The sequence below is a fragment of the Cervus elaphus genome, chromosome 15 (genome assembly GCF_910594005.1).
Source record: "Cervus elaphus chromosome 15, mCerEla1.1, whole genome shotgun sequence".
In the NCBI taxonomy this organism is placed as follows: Eukaryota; Metazoa; Chordata; class Mammalia; order Artiodactyla; family Cervidae; genus Cervus; species Cervus elaphus.
This window is the reverse complement of record NC_057829.1, coordinates 64,061,098-64,084,159: the sequence shown is the minus strand read 5'-3', so window position 1 is coordinate 64,084,159 and position 23,062 is coordinate 64,061,098. Positions and strand designations below refer to the sequence as shown.

Sequence of the window (23,062 nt, the reverse complement as noted above, 5' to 3'; positions counted from 1 at the left end):
GTACCTCCTGTGTGGCCCAGTATAGAGCTGTATTAGAGATTGGATGTGACCCTTGCCCTCAGGCTTTCAGTGTAATAAAAGGAGATAAACAAGTATAATAAAGTAACAGGTAAGATGAGAGGGATATTTGGTGCTCTGAAAAATAGCAAACTCTATGGGAATCAGAGTGTCATTGGGGTAGAGTCTTAGAAAGTGAGGGTGATTACCTTTTCTTACTAGGTTTTATTTTTTTAAAAATCTATCTCCTCTCTTTTGTTCCTTTGCCTTTTCTATGCTTTGTGTCTCTTCTCTCACCCTCTAAATCCTGCTGCCCCACCTTCACTTCTAGTGTTATGCTCACAGAGTTTCTATCCACAGAGGGACATTGTAGCTGATCACCCACCCTCTGTGTGTGTGTTAGTCGCTTAGTCATGTCCAACTCTTTGCGACCCCATGGACTGTAGCCCACAAGGCTTCTCTGTCCGTAGTATTCTCCAGGCAAGAATACTGGAATGGTTTGCCATTCCCTTCTCCAGGGCATCTTCCCAACCCAGGGATTGATCCCAGGTCTCCCAAATTGCAGGCAGATTGTTTACTGTCTGAGCCACTAGGGAAGCCCTTAGTAACAACAAGCATCATGGCAGAGTGCTGCTCCAGGCTTTTGAAAAGAGCCTGTGGAATGTGACTGTTACGTCAGATGGAACGGAGGATAACTATCTACAAGATTGTATTTCACCAGTAGGCCTGGAATTGAGAAAAATGGGAAAGTTATTCTCCTCATCCCCTTGGGCCACATTTCTTTGCACACAGATTTATTACATGAGAAGAGTAATCCATTCACAACTTCTGATTAGCTCTGGGTCATAGTAGTGAGGTAAAGCTGAGACAGTTTACATTTTTATGCAAACTGTACCTTTAAAGTCCTAAAGGCAGTAGGGCTTAGAAAAAGAGAGAGGGAGTAAGGATGGGAGAAGGGAAGCCTTTTATTTTAACCAGCTATTCACTCTTCATTCATCCACAGATCATTTCTTTTTGCCTTCATGTAACCTTTTCTGCTGGGTTGTTTTATAACTAGTATTCGTCTCACCTGTAATTTATCCTCTTTTATTTGTTCTCCTGGTTGATTTACTAGGCCTATTTCTCACCATGCTAGCTTAATGGAAGATTTGAAGTTGCTAAAAGGAACTTTTCCATTTCCATAACAGGGAAAGATAAATCTTTACTTTTCACTTTTGCTTAGAAATAAGATCATAGAAGTTTAAATTTAAAGTGGCAGAGAAATTATTAACTTCCTTATTTTACGCATAAGAAAACTGACAGCCAGAGAAATTAAGCATAGCTATAAACTGGTTATTAGCCAAAATTGAACTTCTGGAAGCTAGCTGCCCTAATTCCTCATCTCATGTGCCCTCTTTTACACTGTCACTCTGTATAACTCATAGTCAAAGCTGTCCTCTTAAATGATGTCATCCTGTTGGTTTGTGAACAGAATCACAATCTTTATTGGGTTTAAGCCGGAGATTTTAGATGACTAAGTCACAAGTCCTGGACAGTCTTTCTGTTACTGTGCTGGTGTGGGTGTTCGTTTCAGTTGGGTGTCGAAGGTCAACACTCAGGCAGGGTAAAGGTAAGCCAGGACTGAAGACAGAGAGGGAATGGCTGTGTGGTGCATGGGGTGGAGTGTGTGCACACTCACCTTGGCAGTGATAGAGTGTGAATTAGACCATGAATAGAATTAGACCATGAATTAGACCATGATAGAGTGTGCTTGTTTGCTTACTCGATTTGAGGGAAATGAAATTTTTCCTATGTTTTTGAGATACTCCTCTTAGTCTAGTGCCATGAAGTCAGACAGATCTGGGTTTAAATTATGGCCCCTCTTTGTACTGGTTTCTGTGATCTTGGACAGGTTTTTCAAAGTCTCAGAGATTCTTTATCTGTAGCAAAATAATACAATATCCTCCTCATAGTTGGTGAAGATCAAAGAACATTTATGTCAGCTTCCTAGTCCTCATCCTGATCTTGGCCCATAAAACACACTTGACAACATGGCAGCTGCCAGGGCTGTTGCTGCTACTGCAGCAGAACAAAAGAACAAAAAACTTTGCATGAAAATCAGATTTAACAATCTAGAGGTTAATTCTGTTAGTATAGAATCCAAAGATGTATCACAGTACATTCAGTGTTTCAGGAAAGGAAAAGGAGTTTCAAGGAAAACAGAAGCATGAATTTTTAAAACTGAAGCAATCAAGAATGTCACTGGGGCCAACTGCCTCATTTTATAAATGGATAGGTTGAGTCCCAGAGAGAATAAGTGGTTTATCCAAGAATTCAGTTCAGTCGCTCAGTCGTGTCCGACTCTTTGCAACCCCATGGACTGCAGCATGCCTGGCTTCCCTGTCCATCACCAACTCCTAGAGCTTACTCAAACTCATGTCCATTGAGTCAGTGATGCCATTGAACCATCTCATCCTCTGTTGTCCCCTTCTCCTCCCACCATCAATCTTTCCCGGCATCAGGGTCTTTTCTAATGAGTCAGTTCTTCACATCAGATGGCCAAAATATTAGAGTTTCAGCTTTAGCATCAGTCCTTCCAATGAATATTCAGGACTAATTTCCTTTAGGATGAACTGGTTGGATCTCCTTGCAGTCCAAAGGACTCTCAAGAGTCTTCTCCAACAACACAGTTCAAAAACATCAGTTCTTCGGTGCTCAGCTTTCTTTATAGTCCAACTTTCACATTCATACATGACTCCTGAAAAAACCATAGCTTTGACTAGATAGACTTTTGTTGGCAAAGTAATGTCTCTGCTTTTAATATGCTGTCTAGGTTGGTCATAGATTTTCTTCCAAGGGGCAAGAGTCTTTTAATTTCATGGCTACTCACCATCTGCAGTGATTTTGGAGCTCAAAAAAGTAAAGTCTCTCATTGTTTCCATTGTTTCCCTATCTATTTGCCATGAAGTGATGGGACCAGATGCCATGATCTTAGTTTTCTGAGTGTTGAGTTTTAAGCCAACTTTTTCACTCTCCTCTTTTCAAGAGGCTTTTTAGTTCTTCTTCGCTTTTTGCCATAAGGGTGGTGTCATCTACATAACTGAGGTTATTGATATTTCTCCCAGCAATCTTGATTCCAGCTTGTACTTCCTCTAGCCCAGCGTTTCTCATGATGTACTCTGCATATAAGTTAAATAAGCAGGGTGACAATATACAGCCTTGACTACTCCTTTCCTTATTTGGAACCAGTTTGTTTATCCAGGAGTAAACATCTAATTATTGACAAAGCTTATAACCCTGGTCTCCTTAAGGTTCTTTATATTGTTTCACAAATAGGGATTAGATAAAAGTTCAAGGACACTTGATAGATGACCATAGCTGAAAGTGTAATCTTACTAAAGACTCTCTTAGCATATCACTCTCTGAGAAGCCTTCAATGACCCTTTGTTATTCATTAAATAAAATAAGTGGCCTCAGTCCTTTCAGATCTGCCTGAACCTACCCCTCAAGCATGATCCTTGTTACTTTATACACACGTGGTATCCTTCAAACTGTTCCCCCTTTCCTAGTTTCCCATGTGTGGAAAGTCTTTGGAAACCCTACTTTTACTTGAAAGCACAGCTCAAACACTACTGCTGTGAAACTGCAGTTGCCCCACCAGAGACTCTGCTTTTTGCCATCACCATTTGTGTTTGTTACGGTATTTCACCTCTAATCATACGTTACAGTGTGTTGCTCCTGCATCATAAGAGAGACTAACTTCATCTTTATCTCTTCCACTGTGCTTCACCTAAAGTAATCTATTATTGGATGAATTCAAAGTGGTATTTTTATACCCACCTTTCTGATTTCCAGTCTCATTCTCCTGTTCCTAAATATGCTACATGAATTAGGTGGAAAAGAAATTTAGGAGATGGATGAGTGTTTTGAAATATATAATTTATTTATTTGGTTGCACTCGTTCTTGTTGCGGAGAGCAGGGGCTGCTCTTCGTTCTAGTGTGTAGGCCTCTCATTGCAGTGGCTTCTCTTGTTATAGAGCATAGGCTTTAGGCTCTTGGGCTTCAGTAGCTGCAGCACACAAGCTCACTAGTTGTGGCTTGAGGGCTCTAGAGCATAAGCTGAGTATCTGTGGCCCACGGGCTTAATTGCTCTGTGGCCTGTGGGATCTCCCCAGATGAGGGACTGAACCCGTATCCCCTGCATTGACAGGATTCCTATCTACTGTGCCACCAGGGAAGTCCCAGAAGATGAATGGTTTTGATGCTTCTCTGGCATGACAAGTGTCAAGGAAAATGTGAAAGGATACATAACTGTATTCCTCTGGGGAAGAGTTTTTACACTATAAAATTACCCACACACCAAATCAGAATAAAAGATGGACTTTTTCTTCCTTGAGTGGGATAGCCAACGTGCCTGTGGACAGCTTGAACAGCTTGTGATTTGAGTATACACTAACTGGTAACCTGAATCCCACAAAAGCAAAGCTCTCAAAGACGGAAGAGTCCTGCCTCTAACTAAAGGGAAGGGTGTCCCGAAGAGTTTCAGATGTCCAAGGGGTAAAGCCAGACTCAGAGGATGGGCAGTGGAGGTCCAGTTTGCGCTGCACATGAAAGCATGTATTCATAGCCCTGATTGATTACTAAAGGATTAAAGAGGCAGATGAAAATGTTACGTGATCTTACCTCGGTTTGTTGAAGGGGGCTGTTTCTCTTTCACTCTGCTTTTTCTGCAAAGCCTGTAGAGCGGCAGAATGCTTCTGCCCTCAGCTCATAAAGCAGCCAAGCCAGTTTGACCAGCTTGAAGGAAACACGAAACAAAACTGCCAACTCCAATCACGAGAACGCTAGTTACTAATTACCTTCAGGGCTCCGTGGGGAAAGCTAGAGTAGCTCACTGATTGGATCCTGAGATGGAAATTACTCTACATCTGTTTGTGCTCCGACCGGAGTAGCAAGAGCATTTGAAGTGCTTTGGGAGACATTTTAAGAAGGACAGATACCGCCGTGGGCTACCCTGCACCTGTCCTCGTCTGAGCTCAACCCAGACCCATGGAAGAGAGAGAAAAAACGTGTGTCTCTGAGCACAGTGAATATGTGTGAAACCTACGAGATGAAGAAAGAAAAAGAATTGCAGAAGAACGGGGACTGGAGCTCTAACCGTGAGTATGAAGACTGCAGGAGTCTACAGGAAAGGTACCTTCCAGTGCTGGGTGGACTTTACAGAGAGGATGACTGGGATTCCAGACACCTAACCACAAGGCAGAATCGGCCCTACAGAAAAAGGCATTGTGGATACTGGGATTTTGAACAGAGTGAACCAAGCTATGTGGACGATGAGGAAGCAAAGGAAAGTATAAAGGACTGTATGTACAACAGAAGTGTGACTCCAGGCTGTTGTGATTATAATTCAGAAAATGTAAATGATGGGAATCCGAACTCCACGACTAAAGATGATTGGTTTACTGGAAGCCCCGTGGTAACCCGGAAAGTTGGAGAATATGGGGAGACGACTGGCCGCGTAAATCATCAGAATCTGAACCATAATCCTAAGAACTCTAAAGAAACTGGACAGTGGACTGACTGCAGGGATTTGGACGATTCTGTGGGGAATTTTGGTCAGCCTCAAACCCAGCATATAGACCGCAGGAATTGTAATTACAATCTTGAGGATTGTAAAGAAACTAATTTTTATCATAGAGACCTCACGGATTTAGATCATGTTCCTGAGAATTATACTAATGGTCAGTCTGTGGAATTCCCAGACTTGAGTGGTGTCAGTGAAGGTAATGAATTTGTCAAATACCGTGACGGGAACAGGAATGTTTATCAAAATGATAAAATCGATCTCAAAACCAAGATTCATGCCGGGGATCAGAGTAGTTTTGATATGGAGAATAGAGGCTCTGATTCTTTATTTGCAAACTGTGAATATAAATTTCAGAATTACAGAGGAGCAGATTCTCTCCACCAGAGGAAGACTTTAGAATGTAATGGCATCAACAGACCAGGAATGATAGCACCTGGGAGCAGAGGGGTCTTCCCAGAGGGTCCGAGAAATCAGTGGACGAGAGGGAACCAAGGAGAACATCATGGTGGCATTCCTTGGGGCACTTCATTAGAGAAGAGTAGCTGGCATGTAGAGGAAGAGAGAAGATTAAATGATCCAGAAACTTGGAAAAGGAATAGCTGCTTCCGCCGCACAGCACCGAGCACCTTGAGACACTCGGAATTTGTGCAGAACAGGAGGAGAGCCCAAGGTAGGAACTCAGACAGTCTTCTTAGAGGATAAGACCTGGGAATAAATAAAAGGAATAGTTCTTCTAGGTACCAGGAGCATTTGTAAACTTAAGGAAACTGGCCCCAAATTTTTAATAAGTGTATCCTGAGTGAGAACAGCCAAGAGCATGCATAGTGCTGTAAATTTGCGACATGGCTTTCAAAACCAGACTGCTTTCATGGGAACTCTCCTTTACCTGAGTTGGTTTTTGTCAGGGTCTGTAATCCAAAGATCTTTCCGTTTTTACTTTAATATGCTTTGTTTATCTTATGGAGCCTGGGCAAGTCCTTTATCAGGGCACCAAGTGAAAATTTATTTTCCTGGCCTGTTTTCTCTCTCAATCCCTGCACTTCTTTAGACATTAGGGGGAAAGAAGACTTAACTTGTTTTATAGATGGTTCACTCCTTGACATTTAGGAATCTTAAGTGAATGGTGCACACCAGACCTCTTGTGGAAATGAGAAGAGTATATTTTTAACGGTGCATTGTATATGTTAGCTAATTCAGGTGAATTTGTCTCCCTGAACTTTAAGGTATCTGTAAAATGGGGATATTAAGGGTCTTTTATCATTAGAGGCTCTTTCTTTCTTGCCAGTTTGTCTTCTCCAGGTCTCTGAAATGAACTGTGTTTATTTTATTTTGTTGTTGCAATTACTGAACTTCCTTTCAAATCTTGGTTTTTTTATGTGTGTTATACTCATGTCAAGCAGACTTTATGGTTTTGGCCAGTTTAGGAGAGTGCAGAATATGATGAGAGGAGAAGGATTAGAGTCAGAAAATGTGAACGATCTAGAAAATCCATCTCACACCTTCCTCCCAAGTGGAAGCTTTCTCGTCCAGGTCTCCTTCAGAATAGGCCCGGTGGTTAGAATTGTGGTGGAGCCACTGAAAAGATAAGTCCCTGTTGTGTTCCTGGAACTGCTGGTGGTTTATCCAGTGGTCTTTTCAACACAGACTTGACTTAACTTGAATTTGCAGGGCGCTGTTTTGGACAAAGCAGTCCCTCTACCTGCATTTGTAAAGATAAAAAATGAAACCAAACTCTGCTTTAGTTGGGAGGCTGAGATATTAAGCAGCTAGCTATGTTTTCCGAGGTGCATTTTTACTTTGAAATGATAAGGATTGGATGAATTCTACATTCTTTCCAGCTTAAAAAAGTCTGATTCTGTGATGCCTTCTGTTAGTTTTTTTGCGTCGCTCCTTTTCCCTTCCCCCACAGCTGTTCCTTAGATGAACTTTGTTTCCTTTCGTTAGTTCCTTATTGTATTGAACCTCCTAACTGTGTTTGTTGTTTCACTTAGGAGTCAAACCCTTCTCTCTGGAGTGTTGTAATGTGCCCATTGAGCTCTCTGAGACCAGCTCAGTTCCACCTGATAACGTTTCCATTTTTATAACTCTCTCTCTCTTTATGTTTGAGGACTTAACTTTTGATAGTGTATTCACATTAACACTTCTTTTCATACCTCTAATACCCTCCTTGACCTGAAACAGTATCTTATTCTGTCCCAGAGATCTTTTTGCTTTCCAGCTTTGCTAGCTGTTTTATAGCACAGGTGCCACTGCCCTTCCTGAAAGAGTCACAGCAGGTGCTTACAGAAGGGAACACGTTTGGACTTCTGCCTTGCATTCATATCTCAGCTTTAGACGAATTACTTAACTTCTCTGAGCTTTGGACTCCTTATTTGTTAAATGAAGATGATCGTACCTGTCTCATAGTGAGATAATATAAATAAAACACTTAATCACATGTCTCGAACATAGTAGGTGCTCATAAGTTGTGATTTCCTCATCTCTTATCCACCCACCACCCTTCCCCCTAACAAGTCCTCCCCCTCCCCGACTGTCACTGCATGGTTCCCTCCTTTCTGAGATCCAGACTGACCCCACACTGGACAGACATCTGTCCTCAGACCTGTGTTTACAGGTATACTGCCCATCCCTTCCTCTCTCCCGTTGTTCCCCACCCTCCACCTACTGCATCTGAGAAGCAAAGTGCTGTTCAGTGCCTGCTCCTTGACCATCTCCCAGGCTAGAAACCAAGCTGTTCTGCCAGGATTTTTCCTTCCCCTGACCTGTATTAACAGTTCATTCTCCTGTGAAGGCCTCAAGCTTAGATTCTTGTTAGGGCAGGTCTGTTACGGTTTTGCCTTTAGTCCTAGGGTGTGTCTCCTCATCTCGGGAGGTGGGCCTTGCTCCTGAGGTGCAGCTCTGCTGAGGTTTCCAACTGGACATGTTTATTGAACCTCCTAACTTGAAGGGACTCAGATTTCAAACTCCGTCTCAACTCGCAGAGAGTTGTGAATGTCTGCTTGGCTCTTTGGCCTTCAGCTGCTGCTTTCTACTGTGTTCCCTAGTCACATCACTTGCATGCACAGTTCGGGATTTGAAGGGAATTTCTGTATAGACTTTTGGGGCGGTCCTCTTTGCAACTTCCTCTTTTTCAGGATATCTTCCTTAATATCAAGTCACTTCAGAGTCCCACGACCTTTGATTCTGCAGCCAAATAAGATTACCATTGGTTGCCTCTCAAGTTTTGCTTTATTTCCCGCATGCTAAAACACTAGGAATTCCTTTGGGGTGAGGGTAATGGGCTATCAGATAAACAGGGATCTTACCTAGTTTTCTTCCCATGTTTTGAGTTGTATCCCCTCCAGTTTCTGGCTGTTTTTGGTGGCTTTCCAGCACATAGTTGTTTTCAAAAATATCTTGTCCAGAGTTGCTGCTTGTTTTCAGTAGCGAAGTTAGTACAGTGTAAGCTACTCTATCATTACTAGACCAAAAGTCAATACTAGGATTTTACGCTTGCCAAGAACATAAATGGGCTTCCCTGGTGGCTCAGATGGTAAAGAATCTGCCTGTAGTACAGGAGACCCAGGTTTAATACCTAGGTTGGGAAGATCCCCTGGAGAAGGAAATGGCAACCCACTCCACAGTATTCTTGCCTGGAGAATCCCATGGACAGAGGAACCTGTCGGAACATAGTCCACAGAATTGCAAAGAGTCAGGTGCGACTGAGTGATTAACACTTACTTAAGACCATTGGAGAAGGAAATGGCAACCCACTCCAGTACTCTTGCCTGGAAAATTCCATGGACAGAGGAGCCTTGTAGGCTACAGTCCATAGGGTCGCAAAGAGTCGGACACAACTGAGCGACTTCACTTCACTTGAAGACCATTAATAGTTACAATGGGAAGGGGACCTAGTGCTTCAAATTCTATGTTAACTAGGTTAATTTAAGTGATACTAAGATACCTATATGAAGAACTCTTACAGAGAGAAATAGGCTGAATTCAGATGCAAGTTAAGGCTAATGGTTCAAGGTTGGAAGGCTGTAACACAAAATCCTTTTATATTATTACTAGAAGGAACCTGACATTTCAACAAGTCCACTATTTTATACATGTGGGTAAATAGCCATGATTAAGTTTGAAATCTATTTAGTGGATTGCAACTAGCATTTTTTGAAAAATAAAATAGAAGTGAATAGAAAATTTCAAGTACATCTCATGTAGTAAAAGTGTGTAGTACTTCTGTATTACTTCTGTGTGTATATACCCATACATACATGGATTACATAAATGTATGTATGTATATACTGAACCACAATGTAAAATGTGAGTCACAGTATGAAAAAAATACTTAGATCCAACCCACTCAGTTTTTAAATGGAGAGACAAAGCTCAGAGAAATTGAACCGTGTGGCCAGGAGATCTCTGGATGCCCAGACCAGTGCTTTTACTACAGCACCACGGTTGAAGCCAGAAGTGCAGGTTTAGGTTCATTTTGAATAAATGAACTTAGAAGAGCAGAAAAGTATTGTGTTAGGGGAGCCAGGGAGGAAGCTCCAAACGGAATGGGCTCAGTTGTGTTGCATGAAGCAGAGATATGAGGGGATGTGTTCTGAGGAAAGACTTTTCACTTGGTACATGAGGCGAGGACCAGGAGCAACAGAGGCACGAGATGTATTGCAGGGCGTTTGGGAGGGAAGTGGCGATGGGGGATATGCAGTCGTCTCCTAATACCTGTATCTATAGGGGGTTGGTTTGAAGACCAACACCCTGCCCCACCCTCACACCCTTGCAGATACCAAAATCCACAGATACTCAAGTCACATATAAAATGACATAGTATTTGCAGGTGATCTATGCACATCCTTGCATATATTTTAAATCATCTTAATTGCTTATAATGTCTGTGCTGTGCTTAGTCTCTTAGTCGTGTCTGACTCTTTGCGATCCCGTGGACTGTAGCACTCCAGGCTCCTCTGTCTGTGGGGATTCTCCAGGCAAGAATATTGGAGTGGATTGCCATGCCCTCCTCCAGGGGATCTTCCCAACCCAGGAATCGAACCCAGTTCTCCCACATTGCAGGCGGATTCTTTATTGTCTGAGCCACTAGGTATCTCCCACTTATAATACCTAATACCTTGTAAATGGTTGTAAATTCGATGTAAATACTGTGTAGACAGTTGACAGGGGGGCAAATTCAAGTTTTGTATTTTTTTTTTTTTTTGTATTTTGGAACTTTCTGGAGTTTTAAGAATGTTTTCGCTCTGCAGTTGGTTGAATCCACAGATGCAGAAGCCGTGGATATGGAGGGCATACTGTAAAAGCGATTCCTTAAAAGTTTGGACTACAATTGCAGTGGAGCAAGAAAATCTTATTATTTTTTCCCCCAAGGTAAAAACTGCACAATTTGAAGGCACTTTTGCCAGTGTTAAACAGATAGTTCAGAGTTTTTAGGACTCTCATATAGTCAAGGTTTCTTTTCATTGCAAGTGTGTGAATACATCTCTATAGCTACAATCTGTATTCAAGCTACTAGAATACAGTATCTGCCCATCAATCCAAGGCATTAGTTTTTTTTCTTGATTCACTTCATATACTGATTACAAGCAATGAGTATAACAGATGCCAAGAAGTCTCTGCCCCTCCAGAGAGCAGGGGCCTGCTTTTAGAATTAACTGGGCAGTAACAAAAGGTCAGCAGAATGAACCATGACATTTTATCATCAGCAGAAGTAATAGTAGTACCACTTTAATTTGCATGCTTTACTGTTTTCAGAGCCCTTTTTACAGCTTGGGGCTTCCCTGGTGGCTCAGTCAGTAAAGAGTCTGCCTGCAATGTGGGCGACATGGGTTTGATCCCTGGGTTGGGAATATCCCTGGAAAAGGAAATGGCAACCCACTCTGGTATTCTTGCCTGGAGAATTCCATGGACAGAGATGCCTGGTGGGCTACAGTCCATGGGGTCGCAAAGAGTCAGACACAACTGAGTACTAACCTTCACTTTACAGCTTTTATTCTAATTTCATTCTGTTTTAACGTACATGAGCCATTCATGTACCTTTAACAAATTTACTGAGTACCAAACACTGTGCCATGTTCTGGTTGGAGAGAGACGACCTTAAGACCCCTGGGGAAGGCGAAGGCTGCTGTTCTAGTATGGGTGGACTGACGCCAGGCACCCTGTGGACCCGCTGCTCCCTTTCTCTGTCTCTCTCTCACAGACCATCTTTCCTCAAGACGTTTTTGCTCTTCTCTGGGCCTCTGCTTTAGTTTTCTCTGACTCAAGACCGACACCGTCCACTTAGAGTTTCTACTCCTTTACTAGATTACACATAACCATAGTTGTCCAGTGCTTCTGCCTTTGTTCTTTCTAATCTGCATGATAGTTCTTAATTCAGGTTCCCAGGAGAGAATACAATTGATTCAGCCTGAATTTTTTAGTTAGGCCTCATCATATGAACTAACTGGTCACTGATTAGGTGCCCATCCATGGTCCAGATGGCAGTGGTAAAGGCTAGGGTGGGGAATCAGCTAGTTGAAACCCTAGCTGTAGGGATAGTGCCGATCTGATATGTGGAGGGCGCTGGAGGCAGCGGGCTTTCTGAGGCTTGCCGAGCTCAGCCCTGGGTTTGGAAATGGGTGGAGTGTCATTTGGTTGTCTCAGTGGCAGGACACAGAGGACTTCTTGCCTTTTTTTTTTTTTTTTTTACTTCTTGCATTTTTGAGACAAGGACCAGGGACACTAAATGTCTTCAGGGTGTTCAGTTCAGTCATTCCGTCATGTCCGACTCTGCGACCCCACGAACCGCAGCACACCAGGCCTCCCTGTCCATCACCAACTCCCAGAGTTTACCCAAACTCATGTCCATTGAGTTGGGGATGCCATCCAACCACCTCATCCTCTGTCGTCACCTTCTCCTGCCCTCAATCTTTCCCAGCATCAGAGTCTTTTCAAATGAGTCAGCTCTTCGCATCAGGTGGCCAGAGTATTGGAGTTTCAGCTTCAACATCAGTCCTTCCAATGAACACCCAGGACTGATCTCCTTTAGGATTGACTGGTTTGATCCCCTGGCAGTCCAAGGGACTTTAGAGACTCTTTTCCAGCACCACAGTTGAAAAACACCTATTCTTTGGTGGTCAGCCTTCTCTATGGCCCAACTGTCACATCTGTACATGACTACTGGAAAAACCATAGCTTTGACTATATAGACCTTTTTCCGCAAAGCGATGTCTCTGTTCTGTTTTTTAATACACTGTCTAGATTTGTCATAGCTTTTCTTCCAAGAATCAGGCATCCTTTAACTTCATGGCTGCAGTCACTATCTGCAGTGATTTTGGAGTCCAAGAAAATAACGTCTGTCACTGTTTCCATTGTTTCCCCATCTTTTTGCCATGAAGTGATGGGATCAGATTTGGAGAAGGCAATGGCACCCCACTCCAAGTGTTCTTGCCTGTAGAATCCCAGAGATGGGGGAGCCTGGTGGGCTGCCATCTATGGGGTCACACAGGGTCAGACATGACTGAAGTGACTTAGCAGCAGCAGCAGCAGATGGGATCAGATGCCACAATCTTAGTTTTTTGAATGTTGAATTTTAAGCCAGCTTTTTCACTCTCCTCTTTCACATTCATCAAGAAGCTCTTTAGTTCCTCTTTGCTTTCTACTGTTCAGTTCAGTTCAGTTACTCAGTCATATTTGACTCTTTGCGACCCACAGACTGCAGCACACTAGGCTTCCCTGTCCATCACCAGTTCCCGGAGTTTACTCAAACTCATGTCCATTGAGTCAGTGATACCATCCAACCATCTCATCTTCTGTCATCCCCTTCTCCTCCTGCCTTCAATCTCTCCCAGCATCAGGGTCTTTTCCAGTGAGTCAGTTCTTCGCATCAGGTGGCCAAAGTATTGGAGTTTCAGCTTCAGCATCAGTCCTTCCAATGAATATTTAGGACTGATTTCCTTTAGGATTGGCTGGTTGGACCTCGTTGCAGTCCGAGGGACTCCCGAGAGTCTTCTCCAACACCACAGTTCAGAAGCATCAATTCTTCAGTGCTCAGCTTTCTTTATAGTCCAGTTCTCACATCCATACATGACTACTGGAAAAACCATAGCTTTGACTAGACAGAACTTTGTCAGTAAAGGGTGGTATCATTTTCATATCTGAGGTTGCTGATATTTCTCCCAGCAATCTTGATTCCAGCTTGAGCTTTATCCAGCCCAGCATTTTGCATGTTGTATTCTGCACATAAGTTAAATAAGCAGGGTGACAATATACAGCCTTGATGTACTCCTTTCCCAATTTGGAACCAGCCTGTTGTTCCATGTCCATTTCTAACTGTTGCTTCTTAACCTGTATACAGGTTTCTTAGGAGGCAGGTCAAGTGGTCTGGTATTCCTGTCTCTCTAAGAATTTTCCAGTTTATTGTGATCCACACTTTCAAAGGCTTTAGTGTAGTCAGTGAAGCAGAAATAGATGTTTTTCTGGAATTCTCTTGCTTTTTCTGTAATCCACTGAATGTTGACAATTTGATCTCTGGTTTCTCTGCTTTTTCTAAATTTACCTTATACATCTGAAAGTTCTTGGTTCATGTACTGTTGAAGCCTAGCTTGAAAGATTTTGAATATTACCTTGCTAGCATGTGAAATGAGTGCAACTGTGTGGTAGTTTGAACATCCTATGGCATTACCCTTCTTTGTATGAAAACTGACATACATGATAGTATTATCAGAAATAGGTGAGTTTAGATGTGTAAATATTTAGAGTAGTGCAACAGAGCCTGGCACATAGTAAATGCTAAATAAACATAATCTGCTACCATCATCATCAATTATATTATTCCAGCACATAGATCCTATATTCCCTTTGAATGTGATTACACAGGTGTTTATTAACTAGTTTTTGTACTTAGCACTGTACCAAGCATTGGGGTATGCTGGGAAGGATACCCCCCATACCCCTCACCACCATAGGCGTTTTTAGATAAGTTGAAAAGACAAAGTGTAAAAATATGAGTAATTAAATAAAGTACGGAAGTGTCTAGCTTAGACAGTAAATGCTATGGACAATCAGAAGAGGAAAAGCTCAGTTTTTACTTGAGTTAATGGAATAGACTTTAGGAAGATGCTTGAATTTTAGCTAAAGCTTAAAGGTGTAGTGGGGTTGAGATAGGCAGAGAGAAACAAGGAGAACATTTCTGGTTGGAGAAAGTCGATGAGCAAAGATGCAGAGTTGTCGTGACAAAGAGGAATACAGTGTGGGGAAGAACTAGTGTATCGAAATCTTAGAAACCAAATGGGAGTTTGGGCCAGAGCCTGAGGAAGAAGTCAGAGCTGGCCCTGCACATGGTGATTCCCCCTCTGAGATGTGATCACTAACACTGTGAGTGGATGACTTCTCTGAGGACCGGAATGACTGTGGAAAGGGTGGGCATCTGAGAACTCCAGCCTAGGAGATGCCCACGGCATGGGGCAGGAGAAGGGAACACTGTGGGGAGGGCAGAAGAAAACCGAAAGGCTTAGAGTAGGAGAGAATGGCCAACACTTTCAAATGCCACAGGGAAGTCAAGTATGATGCCATGGATTTTTAGAGGTTATCAGTTGATGGAAATACAGTGATGACACAGAATTAATTAGAAAGAAATTAGATGGGGGAGGAGGTCTGCAAGGAGGTCTTCTTGCATGAAGACCACTCTTTCAAGACCTTTCACACACACAGTGAAACAGAGGTGACTGTGACTGAGGGGGGCATAGAGTTGAACAAAGTTTCCTGTGTTTACTTTTTAAAATCAGGCTGTACTGACAGGCTGATTAAGATAGGTAGGTAGGAAGCAAAGAAGAGGGAAAGAGAAAATATGTGGAGGCAAAAGGAAATAAATATAGGGACCTGTTTTGTCAAGGGTTGGGAGATCATCGAAGCTTTAGAGAAGGAGAAGGTAAGGCAGTCCTGCCTTCTGGGATTATGAGTTGGCCTTCTTACGTGAGCCAGACTGTCTGCTTTCTCCACGAACCGTTCAGTTCAGTAGTTCAGTCATGTCCAACTCTTTGAGACCCCATGGACTGCAGCACGCCAGGCTTCCCTGTCCGTCACCAACTCCTGGAGCTTACTCAACCCAAGAACCGTTACCTACATTATTTTTAGATAATATTTCTTCAACAATAAATGGGCATACTATCTGGGGAGATTCCAGACTTCTGTAAAAGCAAAAAGAAAACCAGGAAAGGCAAGAAATTGAGGTTGGATAGGGAGAGGCAGTCTTCTTGGGCATCATATTGCCTGTGGTCCTGAGGATGTTGAAGTGGGCATAGGAGGGGGGTGAATCCAATTGGCTCACTTGCAGTGCCCTGGCAGGGCCAGCCTTCAAAGTCATGTCGGGCTGGGAGCTCTGAAACCTGACACTCCCACCCGAACACCACAGGTTTCCTTATCTCCTGAGAAACCAGAAAGTGCCCCCAGGCTGTCAAGTAAGAGAGGTGTGGCAGTTCAATGCATAGTCATTTGTGACGGGAGGATACACATCTGTGTACCTGGCCCCACAGCAGGGGGCAAGGGCTAGATTCTAGGTCACAGAAGTCATTCCATGGTGTCAGGAAAATCCTTTCTTCAAATCATAAGCTGAGAGGAGACAAACAGATAAAACATATTTCATGTCATTGAATCTAAAACCCTCTGTTGTAAGACACTAAATAATTTTATGTAGCATTAGAAAGACTACTTCTAACTGGAAGACTAATTAACTTGCTAGTTACTGAAAAATACATCTCCATTTCTGAGATGTTAGAATATGAGAAAATGTGTATCTTAGAGTCTACTGAGATATGGAGATGCTTCCACTTCCCATTGATCTAGAATTCTCCTGTCCTTTCCTCAGTGATTTGAAGATTTAGAATTCAGTTTCCTCTGCTCTTCAGCCCCTACCCCTTAGGGGAAGATTGAAACCTAACTTAGCCTAACATCATAGTTGTGGCAGCTCAGTAGTTAAGGCAAACAAAAGTTAGGATATTTAATGATTTTTTAAAACTTGAGTAGTGTTTTCCTTCACAATCACAGCAGCGTAATACTTGTTTTTGTTGTTGTTTAGTCGCCAAGTCATGTCCGACTCTTTGCGACCCTGTGGACTGCAGCCCACCAGGCTTCTCTGTCCTTGAGAGTTCCTTGGCAAGAATACTGGAATGTTTTGCTATTTCCTTTTCCAGAGAATCTTCCTGACCAATCAGGGACTGAACCATGTCTCCTGCATCTCCTGTGTTAGCAGGCAGATTCTTTACCACTGAGCAACCAGGGAAGCCCAGAGCAGTAAATAATAATAATTGCTGTCATCTATTAAGTGCTGGTTGCTGTGCTGATTAGTGTAGATTAGGTACATATGCAGTATGCAGAAAAGTCTGGTAGATTCTAATCCCCATGATGGCAATGAAGATGTTGTTTCTAGACTCTTACATTAATACTTACTGTATAATAAATACTCAATGAATGTTTGCTATCCAATGAAATATATTCATTGATGTACACAGAACATGTACATCAAAAGATAGATAGTATTATTTTGTGTTGTTACTCAAGAAGTGAAGTTTAGAGTGAAGGGTAATCCAAAGACTAAAGAAGCCTTCCTCTAGCTGGGCTTAAAGGACAGTAGTTGAGCTGAAAGGCACAGAGACAAGCTGGGCTTGTTAGGTTCAAGGAATAATAAAAGAACAAATATTTAAAGTATGTTGTGCTAGGTTCCGTGATAGCAGCCTGGGCACAGGCCTCTAGGCTTGCAGACAGGAAGTGACTAACTTCTCAGGTTAGTCACTGCTGACACTCCTTGTGGAGCTAGTTGGAGAGTAGTGTTATATCAAACCGAGGGGAGTAAGTGAAAAAACAGAGTGGGAGTGTACATAAGATTTTAGAGCCTGGAAGTAACCAAGGACCAACACTTTTGTCATGCACACCAGGAAACAACAACCCAGAGAGGCTGTGTAACATGTCAGGTTAAAGTGAGGGCTGCTTCTGGGTCTTTTGACCTGTAGTCTGGGTGCCACACTCCCTGTGCCTGCTGCCCTCTCAGGATCTAGAAGCAGCTCCACGTATGTCCCTGGAAATGAAAGCCAAAGGAGATATGGGGAAATAGAGTCACTGTTGGGGTGCTGAGAGCTCATTTAAGCCTGTACAGAATGAACGACTGGAGTCCAGGGAAAACCCAATTTCATATCAAGGTTTTGTTTTTTTCCCCAAAGTTTCGGCTAGAAAATAAGATAATACTGACTGATATCCTAGGGCTTAATCAGATTTTACTGTGAAAATATTGGATTACGCTTGGAAAAAACCCGTATTTTGAAAGACTGGGTTTACTTCTTTAAATTAGCGTGGTAAAATACACAGTGCTTAAGTTCATTTTGTATAATTGTTTTGTTTTATGAACTTATGTCTAAGACCACCTACTTTCTCCCTACTTTGTTTGCTGTTCTTGAGTATCAGACAGATGAAATGATTTGTCTGAAATGGAAGAAAGCTTTGGAGGGCTTTTCAACTTTCTATACTTTGCCCCATCTCTGAGTACTCTGCTTGGTAGCTTTCTATTCAATATTCATATTTTTTGTTATTAAAACTTCGTGCAGAATTATAACTCAGATCAACTAGTTTTTGTTTTGTTTTGTACAGTCTTAAAAGATCCATAAAATGTTATGAGAACAAATGGAAAGGAGTAAAAGTAAACTAGTAGAAGCAGAAGAAAGTCTGGTTTTACAGAGTAGGACAAAAATAACCAGAGGGTCCTGTTGATGAGCAACATTTTCGTGTTATTAATTATCAAAAATGGAAATACAATGTAGGAAACAGCCACACTCATATCGAAAAACCATGTATCCCAGAACCCTTGATATTTGATGGAAAGCCCCAGCTAGAGATGCTAAGTTTTGAATAGTTATTAGCTGTGTGGTGTCAGGCAAGTCATTTCATTGGTTAGTGCTCTCGTTTAGAGCAATTATACTTTCCCTCAAGAGACCTGGTAAAGAAAACATCAGATGTAGGTCTGTTTAGAAAATAAAGTTTTTGTGTAAAGTTTTGTTGGCTGACTGTAATCAAAATTTGCTTATTAAACAGTGATGGTTTCTTTCTTTCTTTTTTTTTTTTTTTTTTTTTTACAAACACTATCTTTGCCTTCTTGATTATTTGACTTCTGCTGCCTAAAGATTTGACAATAGTAATAACTTCATAGTTTAAAGCACTTCTCTCTCGGATTTGGTGAGTGTTCAAAAATGGTGTTTCAAAGAATCTAGTATTAATTTTGCTATCCTGGCAGCGTAAGAAGTTGCAGACTGGGTCCTTGACTCTTGTGTACTCTTCGAAAGGATTGGGTAGGCTCTGGTAGAAGAAGGGAGAGGTGGGAAGCTTTGAGCTGGGTTTTCCGAGGTGGAAACTGTCCCAGCAGGGATTGTACTGGAGGCTACTTGCCAAAATAGGCAGGGCAGTCACTGAGCAAAAGGCCCAGGGAAAAGTTTTTTTAGTTACTGTTGAGATTGAGGACCAAAATATAATAGATTCCTCCCTGAGGTCTGGTGGTCGGGAAGAGTCTATGAGTCCTGCAGAAAAGCCAGAGACCATAGTGCTGAAAGTTTAATGTTGGCGGGATAAGCCTTCTCCAAATAAGCGTAAGTAGGTGCTGAAGGAAAAGAAGTGGTGGGGGCTGGGTGGGCTGGCTGGAGTGATGTGGGCACATGGAAAACCAGGATTTATGATTCTTCCACTTGGCCTGCTGGGAATATAAGCAGACTTAACAAAGGTTGCTTGCTTTCGGAGTTTTCTAGACAATTTGCTAAGCAGGAGGGGGTTTTGCTTTTTTTTATTAGACTAGCAAATTGTTGTTTCATCAATGTTTTGTTACCGATTTTTTTCAGCAGTTTAAAGGTATTAGGTCGGAAAAGAAATCTCAGACTGTTAAAAAGTGAAGGCAATTTGAAAAAAATTAACAGGGTACTTGAGAGAGGACTGAGTAGTAGAATATTCTTGTTTCATAGCAAGTGTTCTTTTTTCCACATTGTTGTTCTTTGTTGTATCGATACTGAATGTTCACTAAAGTAGAAAATACAATAAGTTAAAAAGAAAGGAAAAAATATCAGAATTCCTGTCCCCTTCAAGACTTTTCATTTTCAGATATGTGCATTGAAAATATTTTCCCTTTTTTAACAAAATGGCAATTCTTTCACAAACTCTTTTGTAGCCTTTTTCCATTTAGCAACGCACAGTAGACAGTAGACAGTGTTCTGTATTAACAAATATAAATCTGTATCTTAATGGTTGCATAGTACAATATTGATATTATGCAGATATGCCATAATTTATTTAACAGGCCCCTTTGGGAAGAAATTTTTGTTGTTTCTAAATTTTCTTTATGCATTGATAAAGATGCCTTTACTCGCATATGATTACTGCCATAAATTATCTGGAATACTATTGAATATGTATTTGGCTTCCCTAGTGGCTCAGACAGTAAAGAATTTGCCTGCAGTGCAGGAGACCCAGGTTCAGTTCCTGGGTTGGGAAGATCACCTGGAGAAGGGAAAGTCTACCCACTCCAGTATTCTGGCCTGGAGTATCCTGTGGACAGAGGAGCCTGGTGGGCACAGTCCATGAGATCACAATGAGTTGGGACATGACTGAGGAACTAAGCCGATTTGATTCTCTCTGAGGAATTATTTACATCATACTGAGTAGGGTTTTTTAAATTTAATTTATTTTTGGCTGCACTGGATCTTCATTGCTATGCATGGGCTTTCTCTACTTGTGGTGAGCGAGGGCTGCTCTTCATTGAAGTGCTTGGGCTTCTCGTTGCGGTGGTTTCTCTTGTTGCAGAGCACAGGCTCAAGGCACATGGGCATAGTTGCTCCACATGTGGAATCTTCCCAGATCAGGGATTGAACACATATCCCCTGCATTGGCAGGCAGATTCTTATCTCCTCTGCCACCAGGGAAGTCCCCTGAGTAAGGTTTTACAGCTGTAATGATATGGACATTCATATAGTATACATACTTAAATACGTAATTGTTCACAGTCAAAATGGTGGGTGGGTGACCTGTGGCTATACAAGAGCTTAAGTGTGCTTTAAAATCACAATTTTGTCATTAGCTATCAGGCAGTCACCAAAACCCACAAGTAGATTTCCAGGTCACAGTTGCCAAGATTTGCCTGCCTGGAAAAAGCACTAGAGGCAGAGTAGCAGTTGTAGGCTCTGAAGCCAGTGTGAGCTCTCATCTTCCACATACTGGGCTAGTTAAAATTTCTCTTCATGAATCAGTAAGATGGGGATAATATGAGGATTGTTATGAGGATTAAATAAACCAGTATTTGTAAAGTGCCTGAACAATGCTTGGCACGCAGAGTAAGTGTCCTATAAATATTTGTTAAAATATAAAGCCAAAAAGAGCTCCATTTAATGGTAGAAGGAAGCAGGAACCCTGGAGTTAGGCAATGGTGCCATCCTTCTCGCAGTGGGATGGCTCTTTACCAGAAGTTCTTCTCTCAGATTGCTTAAAATTTCACCCATAGAGATGAATCTTGGCTAGCATGACAGCTTGTCTTAAATTAGTGGTAGTACATTACTAGATTCTTAGGAAATTAAAAAGTACTGATTGAACTCAATCTCCATGAATCCTGTCTCCAATCCCAGTTCCCTGTCTGAGGAGTTTCGTGTGTTCTCCTCTGATACATTTTTCTGTGTGCTTACATATTATATGTGTGTATATGGAAATATGTAGAGGTTTTTGCATGTTTCTCACCTTTTTCTTTCTCCCTCTCCATCTCTTCCTCCACCTTCTTTTTAAAAACAGAAGTGGCATGTTGTTCTGCAACTTTCTTTTCCACACTTCCTTTTAAAGTGTAAATGTTAGCATTTCTTGCTGTCCTGGGACCAGCTAGGTGAGATCTGCATTCTGATGTCTTTAGGATAAGGTACCTAGAAGTAGCAGGGCGCTGGGGAAAGTGAGGGCTGTGTGGGGCCTGGGAGAGGGACTGCAGAACAAGAGGTTCCAAGAGCAGAAAGGTAGACAAATGCTGCCCTCTTTACATGTTTGCCTTTTATCATCAGACTTCTTCCCTGAAAAGAGTATCCAAAAACAACACATTAAAAGGGGTAGGAAAAGGAGATAACACTCCTGATTAAAAAACTCCTGAAGTGAAATTGTGGCAGTTGTAGGACTAGGAACAGAAAGCTAAGAGGGAAAAGGGGTTGAGTCAGAGCAGAGCTGGGCCTGCTCTTCTGCATCTCAGTCCAGGAAGCGGAGGATTCCAGCTCCATCCTTTAGAACAGGCCCTGTTGTGATAGCCTGGGGGACTCAGAACGATTCATATGTAAATATGGGAAAGCCTGGGGGAAATGCCTACCCTATTCAAAGGATTTTAGGGGGTTGTGGAGCATTCCAGAGCTCTGGGAAGATTCTTTTCTGCCAGCCTGGCCTTGGACCCATGGGAACTCTTGCACCAGCATTTTGGTGCTGCAGGTATGTCCGGGGTTGCTGAAACCCCCACAAAAGCAGGTAGAACAGTTGGCCGCCTCTTTCAAGTGCCGCTTGGAACCTCGCCAGTTGAGAGATTTTCCCCATCAAAGAGCCAGCTTTCAGAGGCAAGGGAAGAGTGAGTGGCTGTTCTCTTTAACTCTGCTTTGGAATGTGGTGGGTAGAGTTGTGGGAAGCTGCCGGTTAACTGAATCGCTTCCTAGGAACTCTTCAGAATGAGCCTGGGACCACGCACTAACCTTAGGGCATGGGGATGTCTTGGGATTTTTTGGGGGGGTGGGCGTGGGGTTAATGAAACAAAAAGAAAAAAACAAACAAACACCCATCCCTATTGGTTTTATCACAGTCAGAAGTTTGTGCTGCCAGCTCCAGCTGCTTATCACCTCCAGGGCTGCCTGAGGAGGAGAGTGGGACTAGTCTGCACGTTTTGTTGTTAGCTAGCTGGTGCTGCTGGGCCTCAGTTTCCTCTGGAGTGCTTCCCCATTTGCAGATTTTATTGTTCTTACAGAAGAGTGGAATTTTATGGTACCTGAATCATTTCTCCTTGGTGCATTTTACCTTTACTTAGTGCAGATGGCGTCTTCTGGCCCATTGTGGTAAAAGGACTAGTTTGGGTTGAGTAATTACCTTGTTTAATTTGCTCAACAGTTCTGCAAATGAGGATGTTGAGGCCCAGAGGTGAAAATGGACTTTCTCAAGGCTCCCCAGTTAAATAATAGGGGAGTGTGAGTTTCATGGGCTCTCAGGGTAGGGGGCTCTCTCTCACTTGTTATTCAGTTGCTCAGTCGTGTCCAACCCTTTGTGACCCCATGGACTGCAGCACGCCAGGCTTCCCTGTCCTTCACCATCTCCCGGGGCTTTTTCAAACTCATGTCCGTTGAATCAGTGGTGCCATCCAACCATCTCCTACTCTGTTGTCCCCTTCTCCTCCTGCCTTCAATCTTTCCCAGCATCAGGATCTTTTCTGAGTTGGCTCTTCACATCAGGTGGCCAAGATATTGGAGTTTCAGCTTCAGCATCAGTCCTTCCAAGGA

At 42.5% G+C, this 23,062-nt stretch overlaps 1 protein-coding gene across 2 annotated transcripts in view; it reads left to right on the top strand.

Annotated features, from left to right (window-relative positions):
- LOC122708909 (dynamin binding protein) overlaps positions 1-23,062 on the top strand; it is a 113,849-nt gene that overhangs the window by 60,577 nt on the left and 30,210 nt on the right. The window contains exon 1 of one of the 2 annotated variants that reach the window (XM_043925728.1): positions 4,211-6,234. The exons of the other annotated variant lie outside the window; for it this stretch is intronic. Coding sequence (XP_043781663.1) covers positions 5,070-6,234 — 1,165 coding nt within the window. The 5' untranslated portion in view covers positions 4,211-5,069. Of the gene's footprint in view, positions 1-4,210; positions 6,235-23,062 lie in introns of those variants that run through there. 2 annotated transcript variants of the gene reach the window in all.